Source organism: Idiotropiscis lumnitzeri, chromosome 11 (genome assembly GCF_059441095.1).
Source record: "Idiotropiscis lumnitzeri isolate Australia: NSW breed Sydney's pygmy pipehorse chromosome 11, RoL_Ilum_1.0, whole genome shotgun sequence".
Taxonomy (NCBI): Eukaryota; Metazoa; Chordata; class Actinopteri; order Syngnathiformes; family Syngnathidae; genus Idiotropiscis; species Idiotropiscis lumnitzeri.
In genome coordinates, this window is record NC_142401.1 from 9,488,887 (window position 1) to 9,502,787 (window position 13,901).

A 13,901-nucleotide genomic window follows, 5' to 3' on the forward strand; every position below is an offset into this window, starting at 1 on the left:
CACAAATACAATTGACAAGTTTCAGAAGCAAAGCGGAGAAAACAAAAGCAGCCTTCAAAAATGTCTTAACGATTTACTTGGACAACACTTAAACACATTAACAGTAAACTTTGAAAACATTTAAAAGTAAAATTACAAAAATAAGTGGAGGTTTGTAAAGTAACTCAAATCAAAGGGAGGGGGGGGGAAACAAAGTGTTTCATCTGAATTTGATAGCATTTTGTTGGCATCTTATTCCATTTGTGTGCAGCATAACAGCTAAATGCAGCTTCACCGTGTTTACTTTGAACTTTGGGCTCCACGAATTGAAGTCTGCAGCTCTCAGAGCCCTACTGGGTTTATATTATTAATATAAACAAATTATTATAATTCATAATTTCTGCCAGGGAACCTAAGCAATATTTGAATTTACATATTCCTAGATTATATTTTTCATCTATTTTAGTCTCATACTCTATTTAAAAATAAATCAGACGTTACTCACTCAACACTTAAAAAGTGTTCTTCTCTGGATAGTTACCCAAGTAATTATTTTACTTGAATCATATTATTCTAAAGTACAAGTACTTTAACTTGCATACAGTTTTTGGCCCAGCTTACAACATTATCAACTGAAGTCATTATCATCTTTTTTTTCCTGCAGCCTCTTGCATAATTTGGCGCCCTGGTGATGTGCTTCAAAAAAAAAAAAAAAAAAAAAAAAAGGACGTGCTGCGCCTTTAAGGGCGAGCGTGCGACAGTGGGGAGGGCCAGGGCGTCTCTCGACTGGAGCTTCTGCCTTGCGGCCTATAAGACGTCAGCTCGCTCCCATTCAACACTTTATCCAAAAGTGTCACATTGTGCAAGGGTGGGAGGGGGGTGCGTCAGCCATTCGTAGGCGTCTGCTGGTTCCCGATGTTAACTCCAAATTATCAGCACGTTGCAAACCAGCCGGAGCCGTTTTAGGAGCCTGACTAGGAGTTTGAACGGAGCGTTACAAAAAAGGCACTTTTTAGGGAGGGGGGCGATCTTGGAGGAGTTTTTCTTGGTGAGTGCTGCAGTTTTGAGTGTGTGCGACTTTGTTTGTTTCACCATGTTCGTGTGAGTGAGCATGTGTATTGATGTCAGGCGTCATCGAGTGATGCTTGTGGGGGGGTTCACAACAACCCCCTCCCTGTTTTAGGTTATAATTATTTTATTTAATTCGCTTTTAATTACGAGCGTCCAACCAAGCCACTTGAACAAACAGCTTCAAAACAACAGTGATGGCAATAATAAGAGATACATTATTACAGCACAGTATGCTAAAACCTCAATTAACCTTACATTTAATCATTTATTCTACAAATGATGCTCCTCAAACCGGCAAGCGATCTTGTATGTGCTATTCATGTTTTATTACAATGTAATTGCTCTCAATTGTGCATCCTCAACGTGTGTGCGTGTAGCCAAATGGCTGAAACGTGTGCGTGTGTTCCGTGGAGTGACTCAGCCCGGCTGCTAGAGGGCTTTTAACCACGATTGTCTCAATCCGGTAAAGTGAGGGGGTGTGCGCTGCTGCGTGCTTGCCTCACAGGTAAAGCGGGTATGGTTGCTCGGAAACCGCTGCAGGGGTGTCGTGCAGCGGGGGCGGCAACTCCCTCTCTCTTTCTACCTCTCTCTCTCTCTCTCTCTCTCTCTCTCTCTCTTTCTGCTAGGCAGAGCGTGCCTGATTTGTGGTCAATAGCTACTAAGAGACAGTGTTCGCCATCCTACTATTACAACTTCGGAATACACCTGTCCGGTAAAAGCAGGTACCCCCTAGAGCTCCTACTTGCAGGGTTTCGTTTTCTAATTTGGACACCACCACTAAATTACTCTAACACACCGAAGTAAAATTAAAAAATCTGTAAATCTGTGCATAAGAAACATTTGCATACCAAAATCAAATAGGGGGGAAACAGTAACGTATTCCTAACGCCACTGCACAAACTAGTAGTTCGCTGTGTGCTGTTCGTAACCTCAAAATATTTTATGTTGGAAATGTTGTATACTGAGTACAAAACAGTCGTAGATGCCAATGATTTCTGAGATTGTACATTTTAAAACCCTTAATCAAGCACCGAAAAGAGTGCCTAGGAGGTAAAAAGTGTAGCACCTAATCCACCATGGTTGCATCATTTAGAGACTGGAACCAAATGACTCACATAACCCCTGTTTCGTCACCATATATGTAGGATAATTTGTACCTAGACCATGTATGGGTACAAGAGCTGCTCTTGTTTTATCTGAAGCCCCAGAAGGCCAGATGATGAACATGCACCTGCATTTGTAAGTAATGTCACACAGATAGAGTATGAGAAAATGCCTCTCAGTATAAGATTTGGTAACAACACCAGAAGACTTCGAACCGCTGTTTCTTCATTTTGTATACTTTTGCCCCTGCGAATGGGTACCTTGGACTTGAATACGAGGCTTTATGAAGTTGAATGTTAGCACTGCAGTATCATAGAGTACAGTTGTACAGTGTAGTTCATTCTTTTTGATCATGTACTGTATGTCTTTGGCCTTGTGGAGGACATATTATGGTTCACTACCCAGGCCTGATGGGATTATTTTAGGGTGAATTGTACTTAGGAGGCCCTTATTCCTTGACTATGTTCTGTACTTTTTTGGTTTTGGAAAATGTACTTTGAACACAATTAACCCAATTTGTGTACCCCAGTTGTACTGAGCATGTCGGGAGAATCGCTATTTTTAAAAAGAATGGAAAACCTTCCTTTTTCAGAAAGCTTTTTCTGCCTGATTTTATCTGTTGAGTGTTTTTATTAATTCAGTCCTCTTATCTGTTGTTCGATTTTATTGCTATTCTGTTTACTGTTGCTTGTACTGAGCACTTTGAGATTGGTGTGCAAATGTAAAGCGCAATAGAAATCAAATTTATCAATTTCTTGATTGCTACCTCATTGGCCCTGGCGAACATGTACTTCCAACCCCAGTAATTATCTTTATGATGTACATTCGGTTACCAACTAGGACACTTGTGGACTTCTTGAACCCTTGTTGCTTGACCGTGTACCTTTTGGGCTCAGGAAAATGTTGCTTACAGTGCAGAGCGGAGACCATGAGCGGGTCTTTGCTGACCATGTATTGTTTTAGCCTCAGAAATAGATACCAGGAAGTCTAGTCATTTCCACAACAAGGTAAAGAGAGATGGATTCTACCCACAATGATGCTAGTGGACTCCTAGAACCCCCTTTTCTGGTAAAAAAAAACACTTGGGAAATGCTACTATGGAGTATACTAATCAGACCTTACGTGGAACGATATGGCTAACAACACCAGAAGACGTTAGTACCTCGAGGAACACAAATCGACTGCATATCACCTCATTCTCTTGCCTAATGATCCGAATGAAGTGCTTCCACACTCTGCATCCCGCTGCCTGTAAGTGCTCCGGTGGTTGAGTGCCAGGATGAACTGTCTTTGCACCTGTTGCAAGAGGAAGCACAAGCCCCTGGGGTTCATTATCAAGGATCAGATTGCTTCCCGTCCCCCCCACACTGGCCCGCCGAAGCTAGTCAACAGACCCAGGGGGGGTGGGGGGGGCAGCCTTGGGTGGATGGCAATGGCGTGCCTCGTTGGCGCAGATTGGCTCGGACCCATGCCCCCGTGCTTCCTGTTGTTTTAGGGCTTTGTTTCCTAGCAGCTGACATTGCTGCGCATAAATATGCCTCACGGGAAACAAGGAATGAGTTTTTACAAGGGGCCGGAGTGTTATTCTCACTCATCACGCCGACTGCTCGTCTGTAGGATGCTACACAGGTGATGCCAAATAAACACATCCACAAAAAGCGCTCTCATTTGCTGCTTTCTGTTTTTTTTTTTTTTTTTACTGATTGTGAAATACTAAACAGGGTAATCCTGTCAAATCGCATCTGGATTTTGGCCTCTGGTGTATTTCGGACCCCCAGTAAAATGGCAGGGGGACAAAACCGATACGCCGCTCGGGTCTCCTTCCCCACTGAATATCGTAGACATAGTTTACTCAGGCCTGACACATACTTGACATGACACAAACATTCAGGTCATTTGACATGAGGAGTTGTTGCAACATCAGGTGCCGTTTTGGTAACAGGAGGAGCCCCCTTCCTCCGCACTTCAGGCCCAGCCGGATTGCAGCAACGGACGCACTCGGCTACTTTTAAAATTCTCTCGCCAGTCATGGCAGGCTGAATAGCGACTTAGTCTTTTTTTTTCATTTGCTAAAGTCAACTCGTATACCACCCTGGTCAATATGATTCAGTATTTCCGATGCATGGACGTGCTTTCCATCCAAACATGTCTTTCCCGCTCTTCACCTACTTTAGCATTCAAGTTTCATTCTTTCCTCTGTCATTTATGTATTTCGGGGCTGTTGCAGGTACAAGAGTGGCAGCCAGCCGGGCCGACGTTCCGAGCGTTTCCTGGCTTTGATGCGACCCGAGTGTGCCTGGAGCATGTCCACAGTGGGCCTGACTGCCCAGGAGACATCTTTTCCCGTAGAACATCCCTTCCTGCGGGGCAGCTACTGTCACAGCATGGCTGGATCGAAGTCATCGTGGAGCTATACCCCCCACGACCTGGACAAGTGAGTACGCTGGGAGATTCCTCCAGAGGACGGAATGTTACGTGGTTGAAGTGGGTGGTAATAATCGCTTTTATCCTTGACAGCTTCTACTTCACAATGAAATCTGCGCACACAGATTACGGCGCTCACGGCCAGCGCACGAGTCCGCCATCGCTAAGTTACGAAAGTAAGAGTCATCCCTTTGTTATCTTCATCCATTCTACCCTCTGTCACACAAATGCGTCTTTGATTTTCTTCTGTCATTGGCTCACTATGCTTGTTTTTTGGAATATTGCCAACATTAAAATTGACTGGTGACAACAATAGGGACAAGTGCTTTATCTAATAAGATCTAAAACAAAAGGTAAGAATGCCCAAAGTATCAGCAAGGTAGTCATGAAACAATGCAGTTGTTATGATTGTGGTTGTAAATTGGCTTTTCATATTTTGGTGACCTTAATGTAGTGACATTATTGGTTAGAAGCACCTCAAGGAATGCAAACAACCACAACCACAATGATTGAAGGGATTTTTTTTCGTGTGTGTGCAATGAAGAACATGGGTCAGAGCGCGTTTTGTTTTCTGTTTGTGGCGAGATCTCAACACAATTCCAAATTGGTATGTAATGTCATTTTCCAATCTTGGTGATGCTCCAATATTTTGCCCACACATATTCATTGAAATTTGGCTTGCATTTGGACCATAGGTGGCACTAGTGTGCGAGATAGCAGACGAGAGTTGGAGTTTATGTAGGAGTAAATCCCACAATCCGGGGTGTAAGTCGGTCTACAATTGCCCAAGTCGTAGACGGCAGATCACATCATCTGCGAGGGGAGATTTTGAGATTTTACTCGTGCGCCTCTGGGCGCCCTGACTTTGATGCAAAAAGGGACACCACTCGGATTGGCTGGAAAAAGACTATTTTCATCCCACAATGGCACAAAAAGGTGCAAAATCTCCGTTAAGACCAATTCTATCACCGCAAACTCTAGCAAAATTCAAAAAGAAATAAAAATCCAACCAATAAAACTGCGCTTTGAAAATGAAAGTAGGGGTAAAGTCTTGATTTCTTTAATTGTCGACAGTAATTCCCTGCATATTCGCTGTTCACTGTTCAGGAATTGAGAGAAAGTGGCAAAATGGCCGCCCCCTGAGATGGATATAAATTATAAGAAATAATTATAAACAATTATAAATATGAATTCTATTCTATTCTATTCTATTATATTGTTGGTTTGTTTGTTAATTGTTCCTGTAATAGCACCTTTTACCATACTGAGCTTTTAAAATGGGGACAATAAACTGTTTTTTTTAACATAGTGTGTGGCATGTTTACAGTTTGAACTACCAATGTAGGCAATCTTTTTTTTTTTTTCAGGGGGAGTCATTAATTATCCATGTTTTCTTTGCTTTATGACTACACAGATTGTATTGTTGTGCATGTGTGTTTCCATGACTAACATTCTAATGTGTCACTGTGGCTCTTTTGCCAGGACATAAACACAGTTCCAGCACCCTGAAATTACCTCCCAAGAAGTCCCGGCCTTCACATCTCTCCCTGTCCTGCAGCGCTGAACCATCCACGCAGAGCCCGGCTGATGGCGACCCGGTGGTCTCCTCATTACAACGGCTCTCGGTGTACGAGTGCAACAGTCCGCCTCAGACTCCCGGCAGATGCTCCAAGCCTCTGCCGCCCATCCCGCTGCGGACTGACATTTCATCCGAGCAGGCCATGGACAACGAGGTGGAGTTCTTCACCAGCACGGACGAGACCTGCTGCCTGGTGTCTCAACAGTGTTCCAAAACCTCTCCATTTCGGACCGGAGTTCCCAGTCGGCGAAGCTACAGGGACTGCGGACAGATTAACCACGCTTACTACGATGGGCCTTTAGGGCCGCAAAGCCCGAGGCAACCCCAACCTCAGCAGCTCCCTGTGCATCCCCCGCAGCGAAAGGAAGTACAAGAGCATCGGCGTCAGGAACGGCAGCGGGACAAAGGTCAGAGGAGACTGTATCGTTCTCACTCTGGACCAGCCGGATCTTTAAACAAGCCTTGCCTGCTGCGCCTCAATCGCTCCGCCTTCAACACAGATCACAAAACGGAGGTTCCTCCGCCGATTCCGCCACGGACAACCAAGACGGCAGATTCTGCACATTATCAGAGAGGTAATCATTCAACATTATGATTATTATAATCGATGTTGCAGGTATGCTTTTGATATTTGTAATAATCATCTCCGTCAAAATTTGAACATTATTGCGGTACGATGTTTGCCGTGCATATTATTCAAAATCTGCAAAAAAAAAAAAAATATATTAGGCCTCCTCACAATGTAGTATAGGACTTAAGACCAAATGCAAGAGCAACTAAGACTCCTCAAATCTGATTTTTAGGGCTGCCTGTCCACACAATTTTGAGCAAGTGTCCAAATTGGATTTGGCCTTGCTCAGACTTCATAGACCCAACTGACAGGTTGCTATAGCAACGACATCAGAACAGAGACGCCCTCCAGCACATGTAGTGTTTGACGTCATATAATTGCGACAGTGGTAACACACAAAATACTTTTATAAATGGACTTGTTTTGACACCTACCCTCGAGCGTTTTCTCCTCTCACCAGGACTGTAGTTTTCATTTTTTTTTTAATTCATATTTTCAAATTTTCCTTTTTTTTTTTTTAATCGGGGCCTTTTTTCAGGCCTTTTTTATCTGACAACATTGTCATTTTTTAAAATTCTGCTGATAGGTTGCTACATGTAATTATGCTGCTAAGCAACACATTCTCAGATGGACACCGTTCAATGCAATAAATAAATAAAGGTGTGTGTGTGGGGGGGATTTCTTGTGCCCCGCTCTGGTTCTGCTGTCTCTGTCTTTAATGAACCCAACATGTATGCCGATACTTGCCAAGAATCACCCCAAATTTTAGTTGTCTACTAATTAAAATGAGTCACTTTCTGACTGAAACAAAATTCTCATTTCATTTTCAATTACAACCAATGTTTACAAATTGCAGTGATGTGCATTTCGAAGGAGGGTTACTAAAAATGGTTGAGGTAGCAGACCAGGATTCGAGTTCATGTGGGAAAAATTTTTTATGCACATTTCATGATTGGCTGCAATGTCTTAATCTGCAGATCTGGTCAATGATGTCATTGATTGCCTTTGCGAAATAAGCCATTCCAACTGCAGTGTTTCCGATATATACATGTCCCTGTGGCGATGAATACATTTTGGCAGCTGCTTGCCGACTTATAAAATGTCACATCAACCTACCAAGCGACTACAAATGGAAATTAGTCAATGGCTATAATCAATAATAAAGTTTTCTGCACTTTTAGAAAACACTCTAAAATGCTGCCCAAGCCTTGTTTAAATAGGAATTGGTGTCAAGGAAGTATGCTGACACTGATAGCTCTTGACAGAGAAATGTGCTTTGTGTCAAGAAGGAGTCTGGTTTGTTAGTGGAAGTTACTGACACACACTTCCAGTGCACCTGGAACTCAAATATTCACATTGCGTTCTTTTTTGCAGACACTCGCCGCTGGTCAGCAGAGGTGTCGTACAGCGAAGAGGACAAACCTCCGAAGTTGCCCCCGAGAGACCCCTTGTCCTTGGGCAGCTCCCGCACCCCAAGCCCCAAGAGCCTCCCGACATACATCAACGGCGTGATGCCCACCACTCAAAGCTTTGCACCGGACCCCAAATACGTCAGTCGGAGTTTACAGAGACAGAACAGCGAGGGCTCACCTTGCATCCTGCCTATCGTGGACAAGGAGGGGAAAAAGGCTAGCAGCACTCATTACTACCTTCTGCCTCACCGGCCCACCTTCGTGGACTCCAAGTCCGTGGAAAAATTCCTGCGGGCCTTGGACAGCCCGGACTCGGACTGGGACTGGGACACCAAGCGGAAAGCACCCGTGGATCTAGTTTGAGGGTCCTTGCCGCGCTCCAAACTGCTGCTTTTAGTTTTGAACCTGTTAGGTATTGAAGGACACAGGGTACGAGCGCACTGTTTCCAGTTACTGCTGACGCGGCTCACCGCAGGTTGCGTTCAACGACGTTGAAAGATTTACAGTCCGGAAGGTGCAAGCGGGCCTTGGACCACCTCACTTTCAGTGTTTTGCGTCTGGATGGTTGACTGTGATGTGTTGGAGTTTTTTTGTTTTTTTTTAAATGCTGCTTTTTATCTCAACCGGGAAAAAAGGTCAGTAATGTAACCATGTGACACTTACTAGGGATGGGCATACGCATCGATTAGTAGCTCGTTAGTTTAAATGACTCAAAAAGGCAAAAATAGAGTGCGCTACTTTGCGGCAAACGACAGGGACGGCGTTCGTTTGGTCTCTCCTGGTTCTGCTGATTAAAGCAGTTGAGCACAAGCTACTTCAGTGATGCTCAAAAACATTTTAAACCACCCCAAAAAATGAATAGCGCTGCACTTACCACCATAATAGCTCAAATTAAAATGCAGTAGCGTAGTAGACGTTCGTCAAAAACAAGGCTGGTTTTATTTTTAAAAAGTATATTTAACTCCATTCAAAGCCACTATATCGTAATACACATTTTAATATTAAGTCTGTACTTAAATATAGGGAATTAAATAAAAAAAAAAAGAGAAACAAAAACCCAATTAAATGGAGTACACACAAGTAAAAATTGTGCTTAAATGAATGATGAAAATAATTGTATTTTACAGTTACAATGCAACTGTACTTAACTGAAACATGATCTCTACTGGATTACAAAAAAAAGTTAAAGCCACTATAACTTTATGCACTGTTTGAACATTTAATTCAGTGATTCATTTACATACCTGCATAATCACTGTTTTTCACAATATGACACAAACATGGAAATAGGAGTTAAGAACATTTATTTGCCCCCAAAAAGTTAATTTCAAGAAAATTCAGCCCATCCCTAAAATTTGACATGATTTTAGGGTCAAATGACGTGTTTTAGCACTCAAGTATCTACTGTATGTAATGATATGATAATCATCATTTTTTTTTTTTTGTTGCTGACGTTTCCTTTTTGTCGTTTCTTTTCCCAACTCGCTCGTCGACTAGCGTGAAAGTCAAGTGAGTGCAGCTTCTGTAGCCTCAAAAACAGCCGTATCAGATCCGTAACAGAACTCTTTGTGTATCGTCTGCCCCTTTTGCTTTTTTTTTTTTTTTTTTCATGCGCAACTTAGCAAACAGAGAAATTTTGCCATCGCTGTGTGATCGCTTTCACATAGAAAATGGTTTGTGTCAGGCGTTAAAACTTTACACGTCCGTGTCCCGCCATTGTGGCAGAATTCATTTTGAGTGGCTATAAAAAGTCTACACACCCCTTGTTCAAGTGCTAGTTTTTTGTGATTTAAAAATATAAGAGTGGGAAAAATCATTTCAAAACAGTGACTTATGACTTACAACGCACCTGAAAAAATTTTTTTTATAGAGGAAACGTAACAAACTGAAATCACTTGTGGGTCAAAAATGGACCAATCATATTCGAACGATGTTAAATGAGAGTCAGCATACACCTGACGCTATTTGGAGTGCTTTTGTTCAACCCCAAATAATTTTCCTGACAGTTTTTTTTTCTGCTTCGAGCAGAAGCCTCAACATTTCTGTGCGACTACGCTATTTGAAATTGAAAATCCTTCTACCTTAACTAAGGCCCCAATTACATCTTCTGAAATGATTTTATCTTTAAAACAAAATCCAAATGTGGTGTGTAGACTTTTCAAATCCACTGCACATTGGCGCTGTTATGGTTCTGATACTACCTCCAAAAGGCAAAAAAATTGCCCATATTGACTCCATCCACCCATTCCATGGGCAGAAAAATCCCGGCAGGAACAACCAGTGTCTGTCGTTCCCTGAGTGTCGTTTGTGTTTTCCTGCAAACATACTTGTTACTGCATTTAATTTTTTTTTTTTTTTTTTTTTTGGAGGTTGCACAGAGAGCGTCGCCTTGAAGCTGGACATACACTGTAAAATAGAGGCACACGTGACACAGTTTAGAAAAGCACATTACCACGTTAGAGTTGTCTTTAGCATTAGCATTCCTAGCCCACCTATGGCCGAAAATGCCTTTTGTTGATTTTGTTTTGACAGTTGGCGATTTACTGACACCCACAGAGCTTAAGCGCTCCAAATGACCCCTTCGATCGTTTGCTTTGACGTTCTATCGCTGCCAATGAACTCAGTGTGAAAGTTGCAATTTCAAATTGACGCTTTGCACAGTGTATGCCCAGCTTTAGTGAATGTATTCTTACTGAAATTCATTTTTTTGTATATTTAGTGGTCAAGCTGTGAGTCATTGTTTGGAACACATTTGCTACCTCCCTCGATACAAATCCTCCATTTCACATTATCCGCTTTTTTGGGGGATGATCTTTTTTTTTTTTGTTGGAACAACTTCAAAGGAGTATTAGGGCCACATGGGAAAATGGAGATGAAAAATAAAGTAGTAGTATCCCCCCCCCATAAAAAAAAAAATCACCTTCAGTTCAAATAAAGTTGAATAGTTGAGAATAAAGTAAGAGTGGGCATCTCGGGTCCTCGACTCTGCATGTTTTAGATGTTTCCCTGGTCCAGCACAGCTGATTTAAATGATCAGATCATCAGCAAGCTCTTTTTTTTTTTTTTTTTTTTTTTTAGCGCAAATGTATTTTAAAGCATTTTAAAAAAACTTTCTTACGATAGTTCTTTTTTTTTTATTTTGGGTTTTATCTCAGAAAAAAATATATTGGAATAAATAGTACTTTAGTCTTGCAAGACATATGACAACTTTTTGTCAAGAAAAAGTATAAGCTTTTTTTGCGGGGGTAATTTGACTTATTTCTTCGAATATTTTGAGGTTTTTTTTGAGGACTTTGGCTTTTGTTTCCTTTTGATTTTTATTTTTTTTTTTACTGATTTTCTGTAAAAAAAGACCTCTGTGTCAGTATCATGATTGAAGTCGCCTTTATTTATTTTTTTACTTTTTCCCCTCATAAAAATATGCCTCTGTTCTCATAATAGGTTTTTTTTTGTTTGTTTTACTTTTTAAACCAAACTTTTCGCCATTATTTTTGTCACCCCCCCCCAAAAAAAACTTGACACAGTAATTTATTTTTTGGGGTATTTTTATTTTTCTTATTCCCCCCCTCCCAATTTTTTAAAATATGTTTTCTAACAGTACTGTATTGTCATTTTGTTTTCCCCATTCCATTGTCACCCTAATACTCCTCGGTAAACCAAAACAACGACAGATGTATGAGGTTCATTGTGTGCATGCGAGTGAAGTGAGGACCTCTGTGAAAATGGAGATGGTCTTAAACACTTTGCAAGAAGACGAGTGTTCAGGGTTTACCTCCAGCGCGTGGACAGTCTTTCCTGTTCTGCTCATGCATTCCTGCCTGACATGATTGCAGTGGGTGTGGCTTGAGAGACTTTGGCTGCTGGCAGCCGACAAAGAGAGAAAAAAAAGAGAGAATTATATCCAGTATATAGATGAGTTTTTTTTTTTTTTTATTGTTCTTGCATTACCCAATGGACACATGAGGATGATATTGTAAATGTAGCACACGTATCGAAGAACACGGTGTTCACTTTGAGGGGGGAAAACTGCTAACTAAGGTCAATCGGTTATTGAAGTATACATGTTTATTTTTATTTTTCTAATTTCTGGTCACAAACACAATGTTGCTTTGACTTCAAAAGTCAGCCCCACCCCTCCTCTGAGAAAAAAAATGTTTACATCATACACTGGTACTATTTAATCTTAAAAGGTATTCAAATGTCTTATAATAGGAAATAATGTAAAAAAAAAAAAAAAACGACAACAACAACTGAAAAGTAAATAATTTCTCTGCTGTGGTGAAGACATGCACTGGGAGAGTTCAGTATGCTGTGTACAGTATTTAACGATTCCATTTGTTTATTATACATAGTTGTTTTTTCAAAGGAAAGCAAAAATAAAACTTTATTTATATGAATTGCTCTGAGTCTGCTTGGCTTGTAATATCACACACACACGCAACACACACCCTGCTGTGCTTCATTGTGTCTGGCTTCCATCCAGAAAGTGACTTATAAAGGTTGACTGACAGGTGTACGACAGCATTGTCATCCACTTCCTGGTTCACGCCCCACCGGATGCACTGCGCACTCACAAGCACGCGCGCACACCCATACACACACACACCCCCACACACATAAATGTGTAAAAAAATAAATAAATAATGATTATGATAATAAAATAAATTCAGTGTGAAGAACCCAATCAGCGCTGGGGATTAATTTAGTTTTGGACCTGCACAGCCTTTTATTTGTTGGCCTCACGAGGATGGAAAATGGTAACAGCTGGCTGGTTACCCTAACAACTTCATAACAAACTCATGTCGCCAACACCGTCTGTGGTTCCCAGCATTGGGGAACCATGATCCTGTATGGCTCCCAGCTCCAGCTCATCCCTTTGCTTTCCAACCCTGGAACCTTCTCTAATCTCGTTGCACACTTGAGTACAATGACAATAAAGGGATTTCTAATTCTAATTTAGCGTTGAGGTTTGGTTGTGGCTCGGTCTTGGCTATTTGGGTGGACATCTCCTCCAACTTTTGGTGGCTGCTGTTTTGGCCCTTGTTTGGAGATCCTAAGTCCTGGACATTGAAAGAATGGTTGGAGCTAGTTTCTGAAACGGCTCTCTTGGGAGTCCATATCCAACGGCTCACAGAGAGGAGGTTATCGTGAGCCCTCTTGTTCTTTTCCACCACCGCATCCATCAGTTAAGCACTACGGGCAGGTTTATAGTTTAGCTGTAGATTATTTAGCTGAAAAATGCTAATAACAATACTAATATATATGTATATATATATATATATATATACATTAGTGCTGTCAAACGATCCGTTTTTTTTAAAACTAATTAATCACAAAAAATGCCATAATTAACAATTAATCACAAATTTGAACTACCATTTTTACGAAGCCTGTAACATATTTACATCTTCACCGGCATAGAAACAATTAAAAAAACGTATACACTACTTTCAGTTCTTCCCACAAGCACCACACTCGAGCAGTGTTGGTTTGGAAGGCTCAGAGGTAACTTCAGCAAGGTGTTTTTTTTCTGAGATGATGTGCTGAAAATGTACAACTAATATGTTACAAGTCCCCCCACATTATTAAAATATAGTGCATGTATTTCTCAACGTGAACGTGCGTGTGTTCAGGTAATATGTCCCTCAGTGATGTCGATGTGGGTTGGACTCAGTTAATATTTAACACGACATAACACTGCAAACTGCAGCTGCCTGGTTAATCATTTCCCTGCCAGGTCAGGAGAGAAAAAGATCATTTG

At 41.4% G+C, this 13,901-nt stretch overlaps 1 protein-coding gene across 1 annotated transcript; it reads left to right on the plus strand.

The window, feature by feature from the left end:
* Positions 1-823: 823 nt before the first annotated feature.
* Positions 824-12,537, plus strand: errfi1a (ERBB receptor feedback inhibitor 1a). The gene is made up of 5 exons (XM_088309784.1): positions 824-1,027; positions 4,382-4,588; positions 4,672-4,754; positions 6,061-6,732; positions 8,103-12,537. The coding sequence occupies exons 2-5, from the start codon at positions 4,434-4,436 to the stop codon at positions 8,501-8,503; spliced, it is 1,311 nt and encodes a 436-aa protein (XP_088165910.1). The 5' UTR covers positions 824-1,027; positions 4,382-4,433; the 3' UTR covers positions 8,504-12,537.
* The last annotated feature ends 1,364 nt before the right edge of the window (positions 12,538-13,901 follow it).